Consider the following 17906-nt stretch of genomic DNA (forward strand, 5'->3'; position numbering starts at 1 on the left):
ACGGGTCAACCGCAGATGCAGTCATAACCGTTGAGCCTCTCAATGCCCTCGCTTTCTGGTGGTCCGTCTGGATCTGGTCAAGGGATGGGCCTGGCAATCGACACCCGTAATGCACTCGTTCGCTGCTCGAGTCTGGTCCGATCCCAACCTCTACCTACTCGTATTCGCATCACAGCAGACACGGACACTCTCACTCGCTCTCTGCACAAATCTTGATGCAGGCTGCACTATGTATGTGCTTCGGTTTATTTTCCTTAATTATTGTAGATAATGATGTATCGTACAAATATTTTAATATAATTGATTTTTGTTATTTTAATAATGAATGGATGTAAGGGAAAATTATTATTATTAAGGAATAATAACTATGTATAGTCTGTAAAACATTACAAATATATATTACCCTTTCAAAACTTGGTAATCCTTACAATACATTTCAAAAAAGGGAGGTCCGATATTATGCATTTTATATGTTTAAAAGGGGTATTACCCTTATGTACTTTTATTACATTCATAAACCTTACAGTACCTTATACAAAGTTATACTACTTTATCAGAAATCGAGGTCCGATAATATGTAAATTACTTTTTTTACTTTTTTCACTTTTTTCACACCATTATAATGTAATATAACCTTTTAGACTTTTTCCCGATGAGTCGACTAAACATAAATGATTTGACCACAGGTAAAGTAATTCGACAATTACTATTATATTGTATAGGCAACAGTAGTCTATTGCAATAATATTATTATTACCATAAAGCTTTTATTGCGAATTTAAAATTATTAATATGCATCTAGTACAATTGTATGTATTACTGTAACAAGAGTCTTTAAGCCTGTATACATATTAGGGGCTCTTTTTTTTTTTTTTTTTTTTTGCAATTACTTTTCAATTAGGCTATATACATAGTATGTACATGATTTTCTAAAAAAAACATATCTAAGTAATAATGTAGTAGTACACCTATTTGTTGTATTACCTTCATGAAATGACTAGTTGCTGCTCAATCTGTTGAGTCTGCTTACTAGGCTAGAAATCTTTGTCACGGTACAGGTGTTATTTGTTTTGGAACTGACTGTATCAGAGTAGTCCCTACAGCAGATGAACTCTGAGTCTGTACTGCTTCATGTACTTGGGTTGACTCCTAAACAGCAGCTGCTGTATCAAAGCCTCACACTTAATACTACAACTACCTATCAGGGCATGATAGTCATTAAAGGGAATGAGGCTACTATTTCTGGTTAGTCAAATTGGTCTTACACACTTAATGCTTTAGACAGTATCCTACTCAGATACCAACTTGTGGTACTACCTTACATGCTCACCTGGCGTCTCTCCATGGTTGGACTAATGAATCTCTGCCTTTATCCTGTAGATATAAACCTACTTCTACAGTACAAGAGTCAGTGCCAAGTGCCTAGTAGCTAAGGGCACAGTTAAACGATACCAAAGGTTATCTGTTATGCCAGGCATCCCTGAAAACATTCCAACACGCTCTCTGCTAGTCGTTGACTATGAGCTCTTGGCATGCGACTCTGCTGAGATAGAGAAGCTCTGGAAAGCCGCTACAGAACTGGGATTTTGGTAGTACGTAGTATATCACTGGTTCACATTATTGGACATCAAACTCAAATGACCTAGTCTGAAGAACCATGGCACAGACGAAGAGGCTGAAGGCATGTTTGAAATGGGCCGCGAGACATTTGATCTTCAGACAAAGGAAAATGAGGTTTGAACATGGGGCCGGTGAAAATGCGTGTGGGTAAGGATCGGTCTCTTTCTTTCTCCTTATACTGTATTATGATATTCAGAAAGGTATAAAGCAATAGGTTCCTTAGCGACGAACGAATTTGGTGATCCAGACAATGCTGAGTTTATCTGCATCTCAAAGGAAGATGCCTTGGCATACCCCGAAGTCGTTCGGCGTACTTACCCCTCGACCGTCTATAAACACATGGAATCCGCAATAACTCCATTCACCCGAAAATCTCTCGGAGTTATCGACACGATCTACTCCGTCTTCGAGAAGAAACTTGGCCTGCCCGAGGGTGTCATCCGAGCAGCCCATCCACTCATGGGGAAGAGCAACTCTGAATGCCGAATGATCAAGTATCCAGCCAAATATGCTTATTCGGAAGGCCCGATTGAGAAGGACAAGGTCTCCCTCGGCTCTCATACCGACGTAGGATCACTCTCGTTGCTTCACAATCAGCTTGGTGGGCTTCAGGTCCTTCCTCCTGGAGTCTCGACTGGCACTACATCCTCCCTATTCCCGGACACCTAATTTGCAACATCGGTGACGCACTCGCTCTCTCATCTGGCGGCGTGCTACGTTCAATTATGCATCGTGTCGTCTCTCCGCCTGGTGCGCAGAGTACCTATACTCGCTGGTCAGCCGTGTTCTTCTCTCGGCCTGCCAGTAATTATCCCCTTCGTACATTGGAAGAGGGTACCGTGATTAAAGAAGCGCTCGCTCGTATGAGTCCTGAAGAGAAGGCGAAGTTCAATCCAGGCGTGACCCAGGGCGAGTGGTTCGTAAGGAGAGTTGATAATCAGAGGGTCAAGAACAGGAAGGTGAGCCCTAATACGCAAAACAGTTAAGTGACCATGGGTGAATCTGTTGTTTGCAGGGTCCTGAAACTTGGTATGCAAGTAGGGGAATGGAACACAAGCCAGAAGTCATTTGAGCTTCTTCAAAAGACAAGTTGTTTAGTATTTTGTATAGAAGTAACAATATAGAGATAAGAAACTTGTAAATCATAAGTAAGAGATAGAAAACGGTGAAATGCACGTACATACAGGCATACTCGAAGCTAGGACGGTCGTACTCTTTACACATTCATCCTTTGTCACTGTAAGAAGGAATATCACATATGCTATCGCCTGTAGTTTCCTTAAATGAGCTAAGTAACGCAAGGAAAGAACATAGCTTCCCTGGTTTCCACATAACGTGTCATCCTCGGTTGCACAGTTCGTGTATGCATATCGTGACTTCAAGCATCCTCGCTCTATCTCCTGCTTGTCATTTCTCCATGTGGATCGTCTGCCGAACTGTGGCCATGCATCTAATAAAGATTCAAGCGATAAAAAGCTGGAAGCCTGTAAAAGCAAAGTGATTGTCGCGCTCGACACGGGTTGCCGAGTGTATTGAGGCGTTAAAGTTTTTCAATATCATCATCCGAGAGCTGATTCGCGCCTTCAATCTCTTCTTTTTGTATCTTGTCGGTTGGACATCGGAGGTTATCTTCGTCCGGAGATATGCCCAACGCATCCTCATCGGTACCATTAGCGTCAAGTGTAGACGCCTTGAAAGTATTTGACGATGCGAAGGCGAGTGTAGAGTATATGGAAAGGGCCGGTGATGCAGTGATACCTTGAATTTCAAAGATTAATCAATCAAACATTAGACAATTTGCTGCAGGCATTACTGAGTACTCACAGTCAAATGGGAAAAAGTTTGAAGATCTACAAGTTTCTGGGAGCAAGAAATCAGATATGAACAAAGAGTGATTGGATTACCCAGAGAGCAATGTACTTCCGTTTTCACTGCAGTTACTCTATCACACTTCTTCACTTTATTAAAGTTCTTGCCAATCATTAGTACTGCAGGTCGCTTCTGTCCGAAGAATACAAAGGCTATTCAAGCAGAAAGAGGCCATGAGTGACTTGACAATACCGGATAACAGATAAAAGCGCCGGTATACAAACATGTCCAGCAATGAGCATTGGTGACGGCACGTTATTCTATTAACCTACTCGTCGTATGCGGAGGTCAAAGATATTGTGTAACATTAGTGATGACCTGGGGTAAAGTCAAGGTATGGAGGTCGAAGCCAGTCGCGATTAGTTTATTACAAACGTCGATCATTGAATACTGGAAACGTGACTCGTGTCTGCTGAATATGAAATTCCACAATTTCCAGGCCGAAGAACCACATTTTACGCCCCAGGCGCTTTTTACCTAGAGAATATTCTTTGGCAACTCTCCTTCACTTTGAGACACAATGCCTCCAACAAGATCCCGAAAGTCAGCCGGATCCTCTTCATCGTCGGGTCACAAAGCTGGAACACCCGAGTTTGTTCTTGGTTCAAGTGCTGCTGCCAGCAAACAAAAGCCGGTTAAACCATTATTTTCGGTTCTGTTGAATCTCACTGTTTATTTTTGATGGTTGACTGACTGTTAGCTAGAGAATAGGTTAGAAGACCTCCTGCATTTAACACAACTGATGGAGGGAAACGTAAAGAGAAGCCAAAGTCAGAAACCGTTTCCTTGCTTGACGGCGTTGGCGATTTAGTATCATCCACGGATTCGCAGCATGGTACGAATACTGTGCAGGGATCCTCATTACATTATAATTGATACTGTGTTAAGATGACCGGCTTTGGATCGACGTGTATGAACCGCAATCGGAAGTTTGTACTTCATCACCTTTCTTTCGGGATTGATACTTATACTACGCTCTAGGCTGAATTAGCAGTACATAAGAAGAAAGTAGAGGATGTTCGAAGGTGGTTACAAGAAGCGTTTGAGGGTGGGAATATGGGCAAATTGAAGAAGTACCGTGTAAGTATTCTCGCAATGGATTCGCGCGTAGATTGCTGGCTAAGTATGCTACAGCGAATACTCGTCCTTACAGGGCCAGCGGGCACAGCAAAAACAACGACTGTGCGCGTTCTATCAAAGGAACTGGGCTTTAATATTCTGGAATGGAGAAGCACTGTTGAAGAAAGCTACGTGGAAAACGATACTGGTCTGCCCTTGTTAAGTTCGTCGGATGCAGGTGCTAATACATTGATTATAGATTGGGAAGGTCTTAATGAAAAATTCGAGGCATTTCTGGCACGAGCTGCTGCAAACCGTCCATTGGTCGGTCGACTCGGCCAACTCCCTTCGAGTTCCTCACAGACTTGCCTCCCATCCTCTTCATCAACCCCGTCAACTTCTAGCCCCATTCCAAATGAGCAGAAGCAAGTGATCCTTCTGGAAGATTTACCAAATGTTCTTCACCAACCTACGCAAGTGAAGTTCCATGCCGCACTAGAATCCTTCGTAACTCTTCCGAACTCTACACCACTTATCATTGTAATAAGTGATGCATCCACACGAGGCGAAGTGCGGGATGAGAGGCTCGCGCAGGGTGGAGGGGGGCGGTTTTTGCATGACAATGTGGACATTCGTACCGTCCTACCTCCGAGCCTGGTCAATGGTCCATACGTTACTCAAATTTCGTATGTGTTTGCTAGTTCCAAATCAGTTGTACAATTGCTTACGGACTTCTGTGTTATCTAGGTTCAATCCTATAGCGCCAACTCTGATGCTCCGTGCACTGCAAGAGATGCTTTCCCGCTACTATTCCGATGTTCCTCAGAGTATACGCCTGACTAAAGATGACCTGAACACTATTGTTCAGACGTCGAATGGTGACATTCGCAGTGCCGCCATGGCGCTTCAGTTTTCCTGTGTCTTGGAAACATCAAAGAGTAAGGCGGCAAAGGGGAAGAAGAAGGGGTCAAGAGCATTGTGAGTTGTAGAGACTTCCATTGGGTAAAGCTCACCAGATCCTTTTTAAGAATGGAATTGATTACGAGAAGAGAGCGGGCACTTGCCCTCTTCCATCTGATGGGGAAAGTTCTTTATAACAAAAGTACGTATACCGAGTCATTCAGTCACCATTCCCCTTGTACTTACAGTTTGATACAGGGAAGGGTGACCCATTAGCTTCATCGGCCTCAGCAAAAGATAGACACCATGAGCAAGAATTGGACTTGCGGCTGAAAGATCCATCGCCATTGCCTCCGTGGTTCTCAGAACACGAACGGCGGGCGAGTCGAGTCGATGTTGATGTAGGTGGCTAAAACACCCGAGCTGGGGCGTGTTCTAATTATGATTGATTTTCTTCGTATCGTTAGGGCTTATATGCAGATTCACCGATCGATACCGGTCTGTTTGCGCTTTATGTTCATCAGAATTATTCACAGTTTTGTGATGATGTGAGTCAATGCAGAGAGCTGAGTGACTGGCTCAGTTGGATTGATTCGAGTGGAGGAGAACATGTCAGTAAGATTTCAATTTATTTTTCAAATGCCCCTTATTTATCTCCTCCCACAACCGCGTACTTCATGTGATAGTGGTATCAAACAAATCCCCATCAATTCCACATGTTAACGCTTGGGGCGTTGCATTCACTGCCTTCACCGGTGACACGGCGTGGGCAGAAAATGTACAAGCCGGAGTTCTTCGACGTATTGAAGAAGACACACGACGCTGAAGATGCGGTTCTGGACGTCTGGACGTGGTTACAAGATTCTGGAAGCCCCCGATGGTCGAAGAATGAGATCGCTCTTGAGTTGGGTTCTGTCTTGAAAGCACATTCCCGAGGCGTCTCATCCGGAACTTTACAAGGTGGACTTGTGGCCAAATTATTTAAGTTTGGTCGATTAATTTTTTCTTTTTCTTTTTGAATTTCAAGGTATCACCACACCATCTGCTCATTCCGCATTCTCTACACTCGTCTTCGCATCATCAAGTACTTCCAAAGCGTCTACACTTAACGCTGATGGTAATGATGAGGACGCGTTCGAGGTACCTCCGGATGAAGATAGCTTCCTTCGTGCAGCCGGGAAGATGCAAAAAGAAGAGGTTGAAGGCAATAATTGGCTCTCGGATGATGATATTGAAGAATTTTAACGCCCCCGTATATCCCGGCATCGCATGTTGAGCAACGAGCGAGACGATCATTTTGTTTTTAACAAACTGAAGTTATTTGACACTCAAATTTGGCTGAGTTGCATGGTCACGTATGTTGGCGGATGGTACTAAATATGTACAAACAGACTACTATCGGCCGGAACATGCGCATGTAACGGGATGACGCAGTGGAGTCATCTGAACGTCATTTTGTACCGGTTAGTGCAAGCGGTTACGGGGGCCGAAATTTCTTTCCGGGTCAACGTATGTTTAGCTCCATCATATCTATGGCGACATTCAACCCGCGAAGTGTTAGGGGGCGTTATTTTTCCAAGCGAACACATGCGCAATTTTCAGACGAAAAGGCGAAATAAACGACGAGCTGTGTCAACATGCTCCACACTCATCCTCCATCCATAGTTCATTCCGTCGCGCCTACGTGTTCTGCGTAGCCTGTTAGGAGAAATGGTCGGTGGTTTGCGTAAAATGCTAATCTCCTAGTTTGATCGCTTTTGCTGTTCCTCTTTTGTACGTTCAGAATGGCAAGACGATTCGTCGGTGTCATTAATCTATTTTGAATAGAAGTCCCCAATCGGCAAGGCTAATCGTCGTTAAATCTTTCAGAAGCTCCGCGGATGCGTCGATCCCGCGTTCCTGTTGGTCAATCCCTTTGAATCCTTGGAACCCAACCTCAAACGCGAACATTTAATTGGTGACCGATCATATTCGCGGTGGAGCGGGAATCTTCACATCGCCCTTCTAATTGATTGATAACAACATATGTTTAGCGCCAGTATGCAGCGGTCATTTCCGACGGAAGACGAAAAAACAACATGGCTACCAGAAGAGGAGAGGAATAAAAACCTAAGCCTCCGCTCCCTGACCCCCCCAGTTTCTACACCTGCACTTGTTTCTTGTTCCGTCGCAACTCCTCTTGCCGCTCACCCAGCACCCTCACACTCCTTGATCCTACATCAACTATGCGCTCTTTCAGCATCCTCTCTATTGTAGCTACCGCTGCATTCTCCGTTTTCACATCTGCTGCTCCAGTTGACATCGGAGCCGGCCTTGCTGCTGCCGCTGACGCAAAGCTCGGTGTTCGTGATCTTGCCGATGTCGACGTAAAGAATGTGGATGTCCTCCGCCGTGATGTTGCCGACCTTGACGTCGAGAACGTCGATGTTCTCCGTCGCGATGTCGCGGATGTAGACGTAGAAAATGTGAACATCCTCCGTCGCGATGTTGCCGATGTCGACGTGAAAAACGTTGATGTCCTTCGCCGTGATGCGCAACTAGCTTCCGTCCCTACTATCCTCAATACCCTGACGACCGACATTTCAGCCGTTATTGACAAACTCAGTAGGTATCTTCAGTAGCTGTATCGTGATAATTCTAACGTGGTGACCTTTAATGTAAGACTCAATTACTGGTGCTAATGCAACGGTTGAAACGATCAGCCCTCTCCTTCAACAAGTTGTTGATATTGTCGGTACTGCAGTAGCCGACGTGAAGAAGCTTGTTGGTGCACCGGTTGCGACTGTTCTGGCTTCTGTCGATGGAACTACACAAGTCGTCGTTTCCGACGTTGCGACGCTCCTCGCGAAGGTGCTCACTGTAAGTATCCTTAGAAATTTAGTGTATTTTTCAGAGAGTTTATTCTTTATTGCAGCTCATCGTAAGCGCCCTCGGTGCTGTGCTTAAGGTTGCGAACGGTGACCTGTCTGTTCTCGGCAATGCTGTCTCCGCTGTAGGCTCCATCCTTTCTGAGCTTGTCAGCGGCGTAAGCGGTGTCGTTGACGGACTGCTTACTGAGCTCGTCCCCCTCGTGGGCAGCCTCGTACCCACTCTTACACAGCTTGGCTTCAGTGCTTTGGGTGGCGTCCTTAACCTTGTGCTTTAAGCACTTTATACCACTTTGACTTTCCGTGTCTATCTATACCTATACCTCTTTTGAAGTCATAATTCACTGCACCTTCTGGCAATAGCTTGATATTATGGATCTCATGACTGCTAGGCCTCCCGCATCTTGTATTCGGTAGCATAAGATTAGTACAGCAGTCCATAGACAAATAGCGACCGTGCATTCGCTATGCTTGTGTGTAAAAATAACTGCGAACTTTGAGGTTAAACAAGTTAATAACATTACCATGAAAAAGACCCAACTGTGGCTGTGCGCAGAGTACATTCTTGTAGTGCCAGACCTTACCTCGCTCTTCTACCTTCAACCACATTCAGCCGAGTGCTTGTCTTTAAGCTTCATCTCATCATGTCCGAACAAACTCAAAGTGCTACACACCGAGCTACCCTTCCTGTTAGCCAACTAGAATCTGCACGTTTCAAGATTACCCAGATCATGGAATCCATTTCTGCGCTGCAGCGGACTGTAGAATTTGGTGGACAGAATGTTATGCCCGCATGGCCGGATATTCTCGCAAAATACAACGTACTACTTTCACAAACACATAACCTCTGTACTTCCCTGGTTTCTGCTCCGCCATCTTCCCTGCCACTCGACGCGTCATCTGGCACTTCTGGTAAACCACTCGCGAAACTCGCACTCCATCCTGCATCGGCTTTACCAGACGCGCAACTTGACAACGACCTTATTCCATTGTTGCGAAATCAGCAGACAACAGAAGTACTACGCCTTGAGAATGACACAGTCCGGAGACTTTCTGAACGGCTCCCGACTGCTGCGTTACAGAAGGAACGCCCGACTGCCGCTGAGACGTATATCGCCGTCCTGCAGGCTTGTGCCGACATCAAAGCGGAACACGATGCACGGTGTGATCGTGCTATGCGTGCAGTAGCGCTTCTTCGAGAGAAGTACGACTGGAAAGCGCGTGTGGCTGTTGAAACGGAAGAACCAGAGGAATTCGTGCCTCTCAGTCCACAGAATCCGTTGTCACCATATAACAGCAACAGAATGTCACCAGTTCCACCACTCACTGGCGGAGATTCCGTCCCCGATGACGAGATGGTAGTAGACGTATTTGGAGATGGGGATAATGCAGCTGACGACGATGAGGACAGTGGCGTAGATGAAGCGGAACTTGACGAGGCTCTAGGACCCTCTCTTCAACCGACACCTGGCGCGACTCCAGCTGCAGATGAAAGCATTGGATCTACTCCTCATTAATGTAGGAAATATCCTTACAAATCTCAATACCGTCAAGAGGTCGCTCATGCCAGAGGTGTGTCTGTTTGTTCATTTGTCGTCGACATTCATGTTGACCTTTAGCGATGCAGGCGATTCCTATTGCACTTGCCACTTGCAGACCTGCTCGCCAAGTCAACCAGTCTCGCCTACCCTCCGTCGCTCTAGGTCGCTGATGCTTCGTAGACGTCGTCTTCGGTAGGTAGGAAGATGCTTAATCCAGATGAGGAGTCCGGCGACAATTGCATCCGCAAATGAGAATGTGAAAGAGAATGTGCCAGTTGAGAAGAACAACTTTTTGACTCTTTCTATCGAAAAGTCTTTCGAAGATATCTGGGCTTTCCTTGGACTGCTTGCAACGTGCATTTATCTGGGACCCGGTATTGTGAACTCGCTTAACTTGAGCCTAAAAAACGTCCGCCATAAATGTGTTCAAGCGCAACCAGTTCTCTTCGCGTATGTGTTATAGTCGATGCTATTTATCATCCTTTTAGTCCGTCGATACATTGGACTAGAGGACAGGATCCTATCTTGTCATCTTCCGACCTGTTATACCTATATCATTCAATTATATACCACTAGTACTGATAATCACGAAAACGATACCTATGCTACTTGTTCTAGCGCTATGCAATGTTCAAGTATTGACGTTTGTGCACTGAACTGTGGATCTAGGTACCTTCCTATACGACACAGTGACAACCTCGACCTCACCTATGTATATGTAACGTGCTCTCTTGTCTTTCAATGGGAGCTTAAAGCCTAACCCACTCCTCTCTACTGTCCTAATGAGTTTATGTTTTTTGCGAACATGGAATAACAAGGCGATGCTCGTTTGTATTGTCATGTCTCAAAGGCGAACTATTGACACCCTGTAAACGAGTCCTAATTCACAGCCTGCAGGTTCCGCGTTGACTCTAGCAACTTTCCCCATCTTCCGTTGCTCCAGCCCGCTATTGCTTTCCATTCTTCGTTCGTTGTGCCTAAAGTAATCTCGATCCAAACCAAGAAACCGATGACAATTGTGTCCGCAAACGAGAACGTATCAGCGAAAAAGAATCTCTTCCCCTCCCCATTCCTATCATAGAATCCCGCTAGAGTATCCAAACCCTCCTTGCACTGCTTCCACATCTCATCACGGTCAGGACCCGGTGGTGCAAATTCCTCCAACTTCTTTCCGATTGCTGCTTCACGAGTGGTACGCCAGTAAACTTGGCTCGGCTGGTTGAGGGTGCCGTATACTTCATAGATCATGATAGGGGATATCGGATTCAGGCTCTGCATAAACACATGGTTGAGTGTCGCTGTCGCGGCCTTCGTTCCTGGCGGGAAGAGCAGTGGCTTGTCGGGGTACGTCGCATCAAGGTATTCCGCAATAGCAATGGAGTCAGTGACCACTTTTCCTGTCGTCGAATCGTGGATCATAGGAAGCGTGTAATAATCGCTGCCGTCTGCCTTCTTGCTCGTTGGAGTTCCGCCGAGTCTCTTAACGACGGCTTCGATGTCTGGGAACTCAACCCATTCTGTCTTGTACGGGATACCCTTATAGTTGAGCGCCAGTCTACATAACGTCAGTCTCTGTTCGTGTTCGGCGATAACTGCCTCGATATAACTTACCGTGTTTTAAACGTATTCGGTGCCATGGCCTGCGGTGAAAGCCGCGTTGCGATATCGTAGAAGGTGATCATTGTAACAGGACTTAGCAACAACAAAATATGTCTTCAAGATTAAGAACGAGGAGTTTAGGGGATCCTAGTGTCTGGATATCTGCGCGCTCTCATTAAACAATTTATACCCTGGGTCCTTGGCTGTTTTGATAAGCAGTTCCCCAAGCGTTCGACGCTTACACGCAAAATCGTAACTTTTCTCCGTCATATTTTCAGAATCCTCCCACACCCACCAAATACAACCATTCTTCTCAGTACAAAGCGGTCGTATGAGTTTCATCAACGACATGGCTATGTTATTCAAAATGTGTCTACTGTATTATTTCTCCGAGCGACCGCTATTTGTTGATGTGTAAGAAGAGTTGGGCCGAGAGACCTCCCCGATCATTAGTTGCCCCTTTCATATCAAGATGGCCGCTGGCAAGACGTTTCATTTAATCTTTTCCGCAGCTGTTGTACACCGCCCTCATGTTTGTCCTCATTAGTAGATTGAAAGACTAACCAAAGTTTTCTTCACAAACATGACTAGAGAAGTGTTAGGCACAGGTATACAAAGTGTAGATTATTTTTCTTACTACTTACTCACTTCTACGTTCTGTAGAACGACTAGAAAGACGGAAACTAGGAGGTTTCATAATTTCGCCCAACGTCTAAAATAGCACTCCTTACCTTCCACTTGCCGCCAAATAACGCGTTTGTAGATTTTCGCACACTAAGGGCCTCAGTGAGTCAGACTAGTATGGGTGATGAGTCAGCAGACTGAAATTGCAAATTCTAGTCTCTGTTACAAAGCAAGTGTAGTAAGTGGGCAACGTGGCGGGATCTTGACCAAAGGAAAGAACGCATGCAGAGCGCTTGGTTGGTCAGACGGTAATAACAATCAAAGATGGGAATATTCCCAGTTATACTCTCGGAGAAAGGGGATGATATAAGCGCCTGTAGAATCTCGCCAACATGTCAAAAATACAAGGTCAAAATCAAAGCGAAAGACAACGGACAACTATCTAGTTTGGTTCCCACAGCAAGTCGGTAAGTGGGATTCCTAACTTTCTTGCCAGAGAAAGTGCCTGATCATACCCTATTCCACATCTGTAGGTTGGAGCATCCAACTTTTCTTGGGCGGTAGAATGATGCAGCAGATGCATCGAGACAAGTTCTCGTATCTAGTTCACCGTGTGAGCTAGATCCAGCGGCCCGAAAGTGAGAGAGGTTCGTACCGTTGCTGATGTTTGAACCCGGTAAACGTCTACCTCTGCCTTCAATTCTGACACATCCTCGACCGACTGGCCAACCTGATTTAAGTCGCCATATTCTCGTAGCAAGGAACCAAGGATAGCGATGAGTCTGTCATACGAGAATGCAGTGGGTCCAATAAGTCGTTGCGGAAGCTGAGAAGTTGCTTAATTATCACAGTGCTGAAAAAGGGGACAGAATGTGAACTGACTCTTGCAACAGTACCAGGCTTAGTCTTCCGTGTTCCACCTCCTTTGCGCCTTCTCCGCGACTTTTCATCCACTCCTCGGCCAAACATCCGATAATCTGTCTTTGGTGGATTGTATGACGCTAGGAATGCTGCGACCACGATGAACATTGAGTTCACGGCCAGTGACGGTATTGCAGCTGATGCTTCAGCGGCTGAATTAGTCCCGGAAGGCAACTGAGCGCCCAGCGATTGTGAGAGTCGAAAGCCCTCAGGAAACGAATTGGCAGTGCTCCATTCAGTCCGATTCATGCTTCGTGGATATAGATTCTCCACAGCATGCATAAGAGAAGAATTAAACAATCGCATTAGTCGTAAGCGCGCTTCCTCTGATGGTGCAGCGTAAGGATCATCGTATTGATACCTCCAGTCTTCTAACACGGGTGCAACAAAGCCGGGCCACCGAGCAGCCACAATGTAACCAAGTTCAACCGGGCTAGAAATAAATGGCGAGCATACATTGTACACTGTTTCTACAAATTGCCGGAACAGGCCCTCAAGAGACGGGTTATACATTGATATGGTATTGGATGGGATATCCGTCGGGAATCTCTGGCATATCCCTTCTATAATCTCTAGGGACAAATTGAGCATCAACGAATGGAAACGGATGTTTGCTACGCACGTCGTCCGTCGAGTGGATCCACATCGATCATATACGGATCAAGCAAAGCGCCAGCAACAGGGCTAATTGTTTCCCATGCGGTGTCAGATATGAATATTGTAGTGATGTTTTGTCTGGTCTAAAAGGATGAAAAATGATTTAGTAGTTTATGACATGCGGAATTGAGAATATTACCCGTTCTTGAAGTCTAGACAAGGGATGGACAAATCTTGGAAGTGTATCCTTGAGCCTCTCAGCTTGTTTAAATATAAGGACGATCTTTACAGGCTCAATGCTTCCACTACCAAGTGATGAGGATGGGAAACTAGAGCCAGGGAATAATAGCCGAATATTATGAAGGAAGTCATCAAAGGTCTCATTTCGTTGCGTCGTGAACAATTCCTGCTTGGCAGTGCATTCGGATGTCGGTAGACAGTTAATAAGCGCAATTAAAATCGAGTCGAAGAGGAGCCGTGCGTTAAAGCATGCAATGCAGTCGATGATCGCGTACAACGGTTTCCGTTCTGCTTCAGGCTTTGCTTGAATGTCCGCTTCAAGTATGCTTCTCAACAGGGAGCAGGCAACATCCGCTGCAGACAGGTCTCTAACGAAAATGAAAGGAGGATATTGTGCACGAAGTAGAGTTGCGAATTGCCGTCCTAAAGTATCCTGAACAGACGACATGTCGTGGTGGTTTGAAGATTAAGTATTACCTGAGTCGGGGAGATGAAGGAACGACAGGTCACACCACGTGTAGTGACTTGCGTGACAATGATCAAGCTTATTTTTTAAGAGTCCATGATAAAGGCACTTCAGACACTTCTTACAGGTGACTTTTCTGCTAAGGTTTTGCGTACGCCGTAGCGCCGCACATGCTATTGATGTAGACTAGGCCATCGTCTATAGGACTGATTCACTAGAGCCTAGACTAGATGTACCCACTCACTACCCAGCCTCAGTGATGCACTAGCTGTTCGGATGCTTAATGAGCTCAGAAACGTGTAAAAAAAACACAGTGTATCAAAGCAATCAATCATATCTCATGGCTCAGAAGGATCGGAACATGCAATGGTACGAGATGCAATCCTTCCAGACGTCAGATGGATCTGTCCACATGAACGCTTCTAAGCCATCTTTTTTCACACTATTATACACTGCACCACCGCATTCCAGCTATCGCATGCTATTTCTATTCCCGATTAGGTACCAAGAAGGTCACGGTTCAGGTGAAGTCAGTTTTCCGGTCAGGTCTGTGCGTCCGTGTGCCTAATCGATCCGAATAATAACAGGCACAGAGCCTAAATCCTGCATAGCATTGTGGCCAAACCTTCTGCATCCGTTCTATTTCGACATTCCAGATGGCAATAGCATATCCATCCTTCGCGGGGTTTTAGTGCCTATATTCCACGCGATAAGGCTTAAATACCGCGCCAAATGACGATTTCGTAGCAGCAGCAGTCGAGCATATCCTCAGCCAGCAACACTCAAGGCATCCTTACCTTTCTCCAACCAGTAACAGTACCATGTCCGACTACAACGACAACTCTTACGGACGCGACTCTGATCGCCAGGGAAACAACTACGGGTCGAGCGACAACTCTTACGGTGGATCTGGTCGTGACCGCGATAATAACAACCACGGCTCCAGCGACAATACCTACGGGGGTTCTGGCCGCGACAACAACGATAGCTCGTATGGATCTAGTGACAACTCATACGGTGCTTCACGCCGCGACGACGACTCGTACGGCGGGTCGAACAACGACTCTTACTCCAAAAGTGGCTCAGATACCTACGGTTCAAGCGGCAACACGTACGGAGATGACTCGCGCAAGGACTCGAACAACGGCTCTCGCGATGATGATAAATTTGGCTCCAGTGGCAATACCTACAGTAGTAACTCAGGAAATGACTCCAATTACGGCTCAGGCAACAATGGCGGATATGGATCTCGCCAGAATGACAACGACTCCAGCAACTATTCTTCCAGTGGCCAACAAGACAACAGTTATGGCTCCTCCAGAAACGCGGACTCGTCTGGATTTGATAATTCCACGTCCGGAAACCGCGACAGCAACTTTAACACAAGTTCCTTCACATCCAACAATAATCAGGACTCACACAGTAGCAACCAGGATTCAAGCGGCGGAAATGGCGATTTCATCGATAGAGGTGTCGAATATGCCGCAAAGAAAGCTGGCTACGACGTCGTACGTATCCTTTACTTCTAATGGTGGTGTATCTTTTGACAATCTGATCGATGTGCCGTTTTCATAGTCGCAGGACACAGCAGAGAAGATCAGCGGCGGCCTCCGCTCTGCCTTCGGGAAGGCCACAGGTAGGCAATCTTCATTGGAGAATATCCGTAGAACTTGTGTCTGATGATATCTGTAGGCCATTAGCGTTTCGTGGTAGTTTAGGAGGGAACAGTTGAGAATGGTTGGTGTACACTAACACCCAAGTTGTAGCGGACTCTAAAGGACTAGTCTTTGGATTCGCTGAATTGTACATTACCTAAGTCTATGAACAGAGTGCGTGGGACAATTATTAGGAGAATAAACGAGATAAATCGAGGGATCTACTTAAAGTGCCGGAGTTATTTTAAGGGATATGGTTGCCATACCTTGTTCTAAGCCTACAAGAACAGCGAACAAGTTATGAATTATGAAGTTAGGCATTTTAACCAAAAGAAATACAGAAGTGTCGATCGTCACAAATGGAAATAACTTCTCGCCAGCCCCCTCCGCTGATGTGCTCGCCGCAGCGTAGGACTTGTCCACGTACTACTACTAGCAGTTTCTATTGCATCGTCAATCTACGTGCCTCGTCCTCGTGCTTAATTCCCGATCTCGGGCGCTATCCAGGGATTTGTGGTCTGTACTTCGCGAAACAAGTCGTGCAATATCTTCGTCCTCACGAAACTTCAGGCATTTAACCAGACGCGAAGAGTGAAACGTCAAGGAGATCGCCTGTACTCCAGTCATGTCGGTGTTCAGCGGCGATTTTTTGAGGAATGTCTCCCCGTTGCAGAATTTGATTGCACGAGCTGTGGATCCATACAAAATTGAGCCAGATTATGCCGCACACCTTGAGGTGGCGGAATACATCAATAAGAAGAAGGCGAACACGTATGTCGTCCAGCTTCCCCATTACCCTACTAGGTTAATTCGCCAATCTCATGGACTCTCTCCAAATAGACCTCGAGAAGCGGCGATGTCCATTGCACGTATTGTGAATAATCGCAACCCCCACATCTCCTTGCTTGCGCTCGCACTCCTCGAGACGCTTGTCCAGCAATGCGGTTACGCTTTCCACTTGCAGATCGCAACGAAGGAATTCCTCAATGAGCTCGTGCGTCGCTTCCCCGAGCGCCCACCTCCATTCCCGGGACCCGTCATGACGAAGATCCTTGAGCTCATTCGGACATGGTATACGACAATATGCGTGGAGAGCAGGTGGAAGGAGGACCTGGGGAATATAAGAGATATGCATCGGCTGTTAACATTCAAAGGCTACAGGTTCAGGGGTGACGTTGCTCATACTCAGCCAGCTGTCGCGTCAACATCGGTTCGTTCTCAGTCGATCTGCCTGGCTGCTTCAACCATTGATGTTATATGCCTTTAGAACCTGAAATCCGCTGAAGAGCTTGAAGAGGAAGATCGAGAAGCTCAGCAAGCAAAGCTGCAAGAACTTATTCGCCGTGGGACGCCCCGCGATCTCGCAGCCGCTCAGGAGCTCATGAAAGTGCTTGCTGGTGCAGAGCCTGACAAAAAGCCCGACTATCGCGCACAATCGTTAACGGAGCTTAATAAATTAGAACAGAAGGTTATTTTGCTGAACGAAATGCTTGATAATGTCGATATTGAACGTGGGGAGCGATTTGCTAGTGGAGATGCGTATGATGTACGTCAGCAGTCGTCTTACCATCCCGTTTTTCGTATTGACAGGTGTATAGCAAGTCAGCAATATCCTATCTGCTGCACGGCCTAGAATACAAAAATGGATATCGGATGCGGAGTCTAATGACCCGGAGATGCTAGGTACGCTTATTATGGCTCCGATTAGAATGCTGGGTTCGCTTGACACGTCACGCAGATATCTTTTTGCAGTTGAATGATCAAATAAACTCGGTATTAAATCGTTACGAGGCCTTCAAGAAAGGTGACTTCACAGCTGCCAAAAATCCCATACCTGCGGAGCTCGCAAGGTAAAGTTGCGCGATTGATAGTTGTGAACTTCTGAAACACTGAATTAATTTTCATTAATTAGCACATCCCGGACACAGGATACTTCTTTGATCGACTT

The 17906-nt window shown here is 46.0% G+C and overlaps 9 protein-coding genes across 9 annotated transcripts; 6 read left to right on the plus strand and 3 right to left on the minus strand.

Annotated features, from left to right (window-relative positions):
• Positions 1–1467: 1467 nt before the first annotated feature.
• On the plus strand, positions 1468–2692 carry FOMMEDRAFT_130836 (Clavaminate synthase-like protein; the record flags this gene model as incomplete). Its single annotated transcript, XM_007261614.1, has 6 exons — positions 1468–1592; positions 1647–1734; positions 1773–1777; positions 1821–2201; positions 2249–2579; positions 2636–2692. 6 exons carry the CDS (start codon positions 1468–1470, stop codon positions 2690–2692), a joined length of 987 nt encoding a protein of 328 aa, XP_007261676.1.
• A 468-nt stretch (positions 2693–3160) lies between these two features.
• FOMMEDRAFT_150266 (uncharacterized protein) lies at positions 3161–3731 on the minus strand (the record flags this gene model as incomplete). The annotated part of the gene is made up of 3 exons (XM_007261615.1): positions 3161–3378; positions 3445–3470; positions 3682–3731. 3 exons carry the CDS (start codon positions 3729–3731, stop codon positions 3161–3163), a joined length of 294 nt encoding a protein of 97 aa, XP_007261677.1.
• A 278-nt stretch (positions 3732–4009) lies between these two features.
• Positions 4010–7325, plus strand: FOMMEDRAFT_164613 (P-loop containing nucleoside triphosphate hydrolase protein; the record flags this gene model as incomplete). Its single annotated transcript, XM_007261616.1, has 13 exons — positions 4010–4141; positions 4201–4324; positions 4378–4418; positions 4471–4569; positions 4624–4756; positions 4808–5234; positions 5296–5526; positions 5577–5650; positions 5707–5849; positions 5916–6059; positions 6135–6408; positions 6476–7221; positions 7279–7325. The coding sequence occupies 12 exons, from the start codon at positions 4010–4012 to the stop codon at positions 6691–6693; spliced, it is 2040 nt and encodes a 679-aa protein (XP_007261678.1). The 3' UTR covers positions 6694–7221; positions 7279–7325.
• Positions 7326–7673: 348 nt separating this feature from the next.
• On the plus strand, positions 7674–8714 carry FOMMEDRAFT_164614 (uncharacterized protein; the record flags this gene model as incomplete). Its single annotated transcript, XM_007261617.1, has 3 exons — positions 7674–8052; positions 8111–8307; positions 8363–8714. The coding sequence occupies 3 exons, from the start codon at positions 7674–7676 to the stop codon at positions 8591–8593; spliced, it is 807 nt and encodes a 268-aa protein (XP_007261679.1). The 3' UTR covers positions 8594–8714.
• Positions 8715–8971: 257 nt separating this feature from the next.
• FOMMEDRAFT_33600 (uncharacterized protein) lies at positions 8972–9568 on the plus strand (the record flags this gene model as incomplete). The annotated part of the gene is made up of 1 exon (XM_007261618.1): positions 8972–9568. A coding segment is annotated over one exon (597 nt), but the record flags the coding sequence as incomplete, so codon positions are not given.
• A 1167-nt stretch (positions 9569–10735) lies between these two features.
• FOMMEDRAFT_72472 (uncharacterized protein) lies at positions 10736–11538 on the minus strand (the record flags this gene model as incomplete). The annotated part of the gene is made up of 2 exons (XM_007261619.1): positions 10736–11411; positions 11468–11538. The coding sequence occupies 2 exons, from the start codon at positions 11536–11538 to the stop codon at positions 10736–10738; spliced, it is 747 nt and encodes a 248-aa protein (XP_007261681.1).
• A 913-nt stretch (positions 11539–12451) lies between these two features.
• FOMMEDRAFT_144006 (uncharacterized protein) lies at positions 12452–14285 on the minus strand (the record flags this gene model as incomplete). The annotated part of the gene is made up of 5 exons (XM_007261620.1): positions 12452–12680; positions 12735–12905; positions 12962–13572; positions 13623–13740; positions 13797–14285. The coding sequence occupies 5 exons, from the start codon at positions 14283–14285 to the stop codon at positions 12522–12524; spliced, it is 1548 nt and encodes a 515-aa protein (XP_007261682.1). The 3' UTR covers positions 12452–12521.
• A 772-nt stretch (positions 14286–15057) lies between these two features.
• Positions 15058–16177, plus strand: FOMMEDRAFT_137935 (uncharacterized protein). The gene is made up of 3 exons (XM_007261621.1): positions 15058–15811; positions 15879–15939; positions 15996–16177. The coding sequence occupies exons 1-3, from the start codon at positions 15125–15127 to the stop codon at positions 16001–16003; spliced, it is 756 nt and encodes a 251-aa protein (XP_007261683.1). The 5' UTR covers positions 15058–15124; the 3' UTR covers positions 16004–16177.
• Positions 16178–16583: 406 nt separating this feature from the next.
• FOMMEDRAFT_71660 (VHS-domain-containing protein) lies at positions 16584–17812 on the plus strand (the record flags this gene model as incomplete). Its single annotated transcript, XM_007261622.1, has 5 exons — positions 16584–16729; positions 16799–17168; positions 17226–17504; positions 17557–17641; positions 17697–17812. 5 exons carry the CDS (start codon positions 16584–16586, stop codon positions 17810–17812), a joined length of 996 nt encoding a protein of 331 aa, XP_007261684.1.
• Between the last annotated feature and the right edge of the window lie 94 nt (positions 17813–17906).

Source organism: Fomitiporia mediterranea (assembly GCF_000271605.1).
Source record: "Fomitiporia mediterranea MF3/22 unplaced genomic scaffold FOMMEscaffold_1, whole genome shotgun sequence".
NCBI lineage: Eukaryota > Fungi > Basidiomycota > Agaricomycetes > Hymenochaetales > Hymenochaetaceae > Fomitiporia > Fomitiporia mediterranea.

What these genes read in the sequence shown, in the direction of transcription:
- FOMMEDRAFT_137935 (XM_007261621.1), top strand. Translation starts at nt 15,125, where the DNA reads ATGTCCGACTACAACGACAACTCTTACGGACGCGACTCTGATCGCCAG. An exon ending in AGAAAGCTGGCTACGACGTC is followed by an intron (nt 15,812 to 15,878) that starts GTACGTATCCTT and finishes CCGTTTTCATAG; the next exon opens with TCGCAGGACACAGCAGAGAA.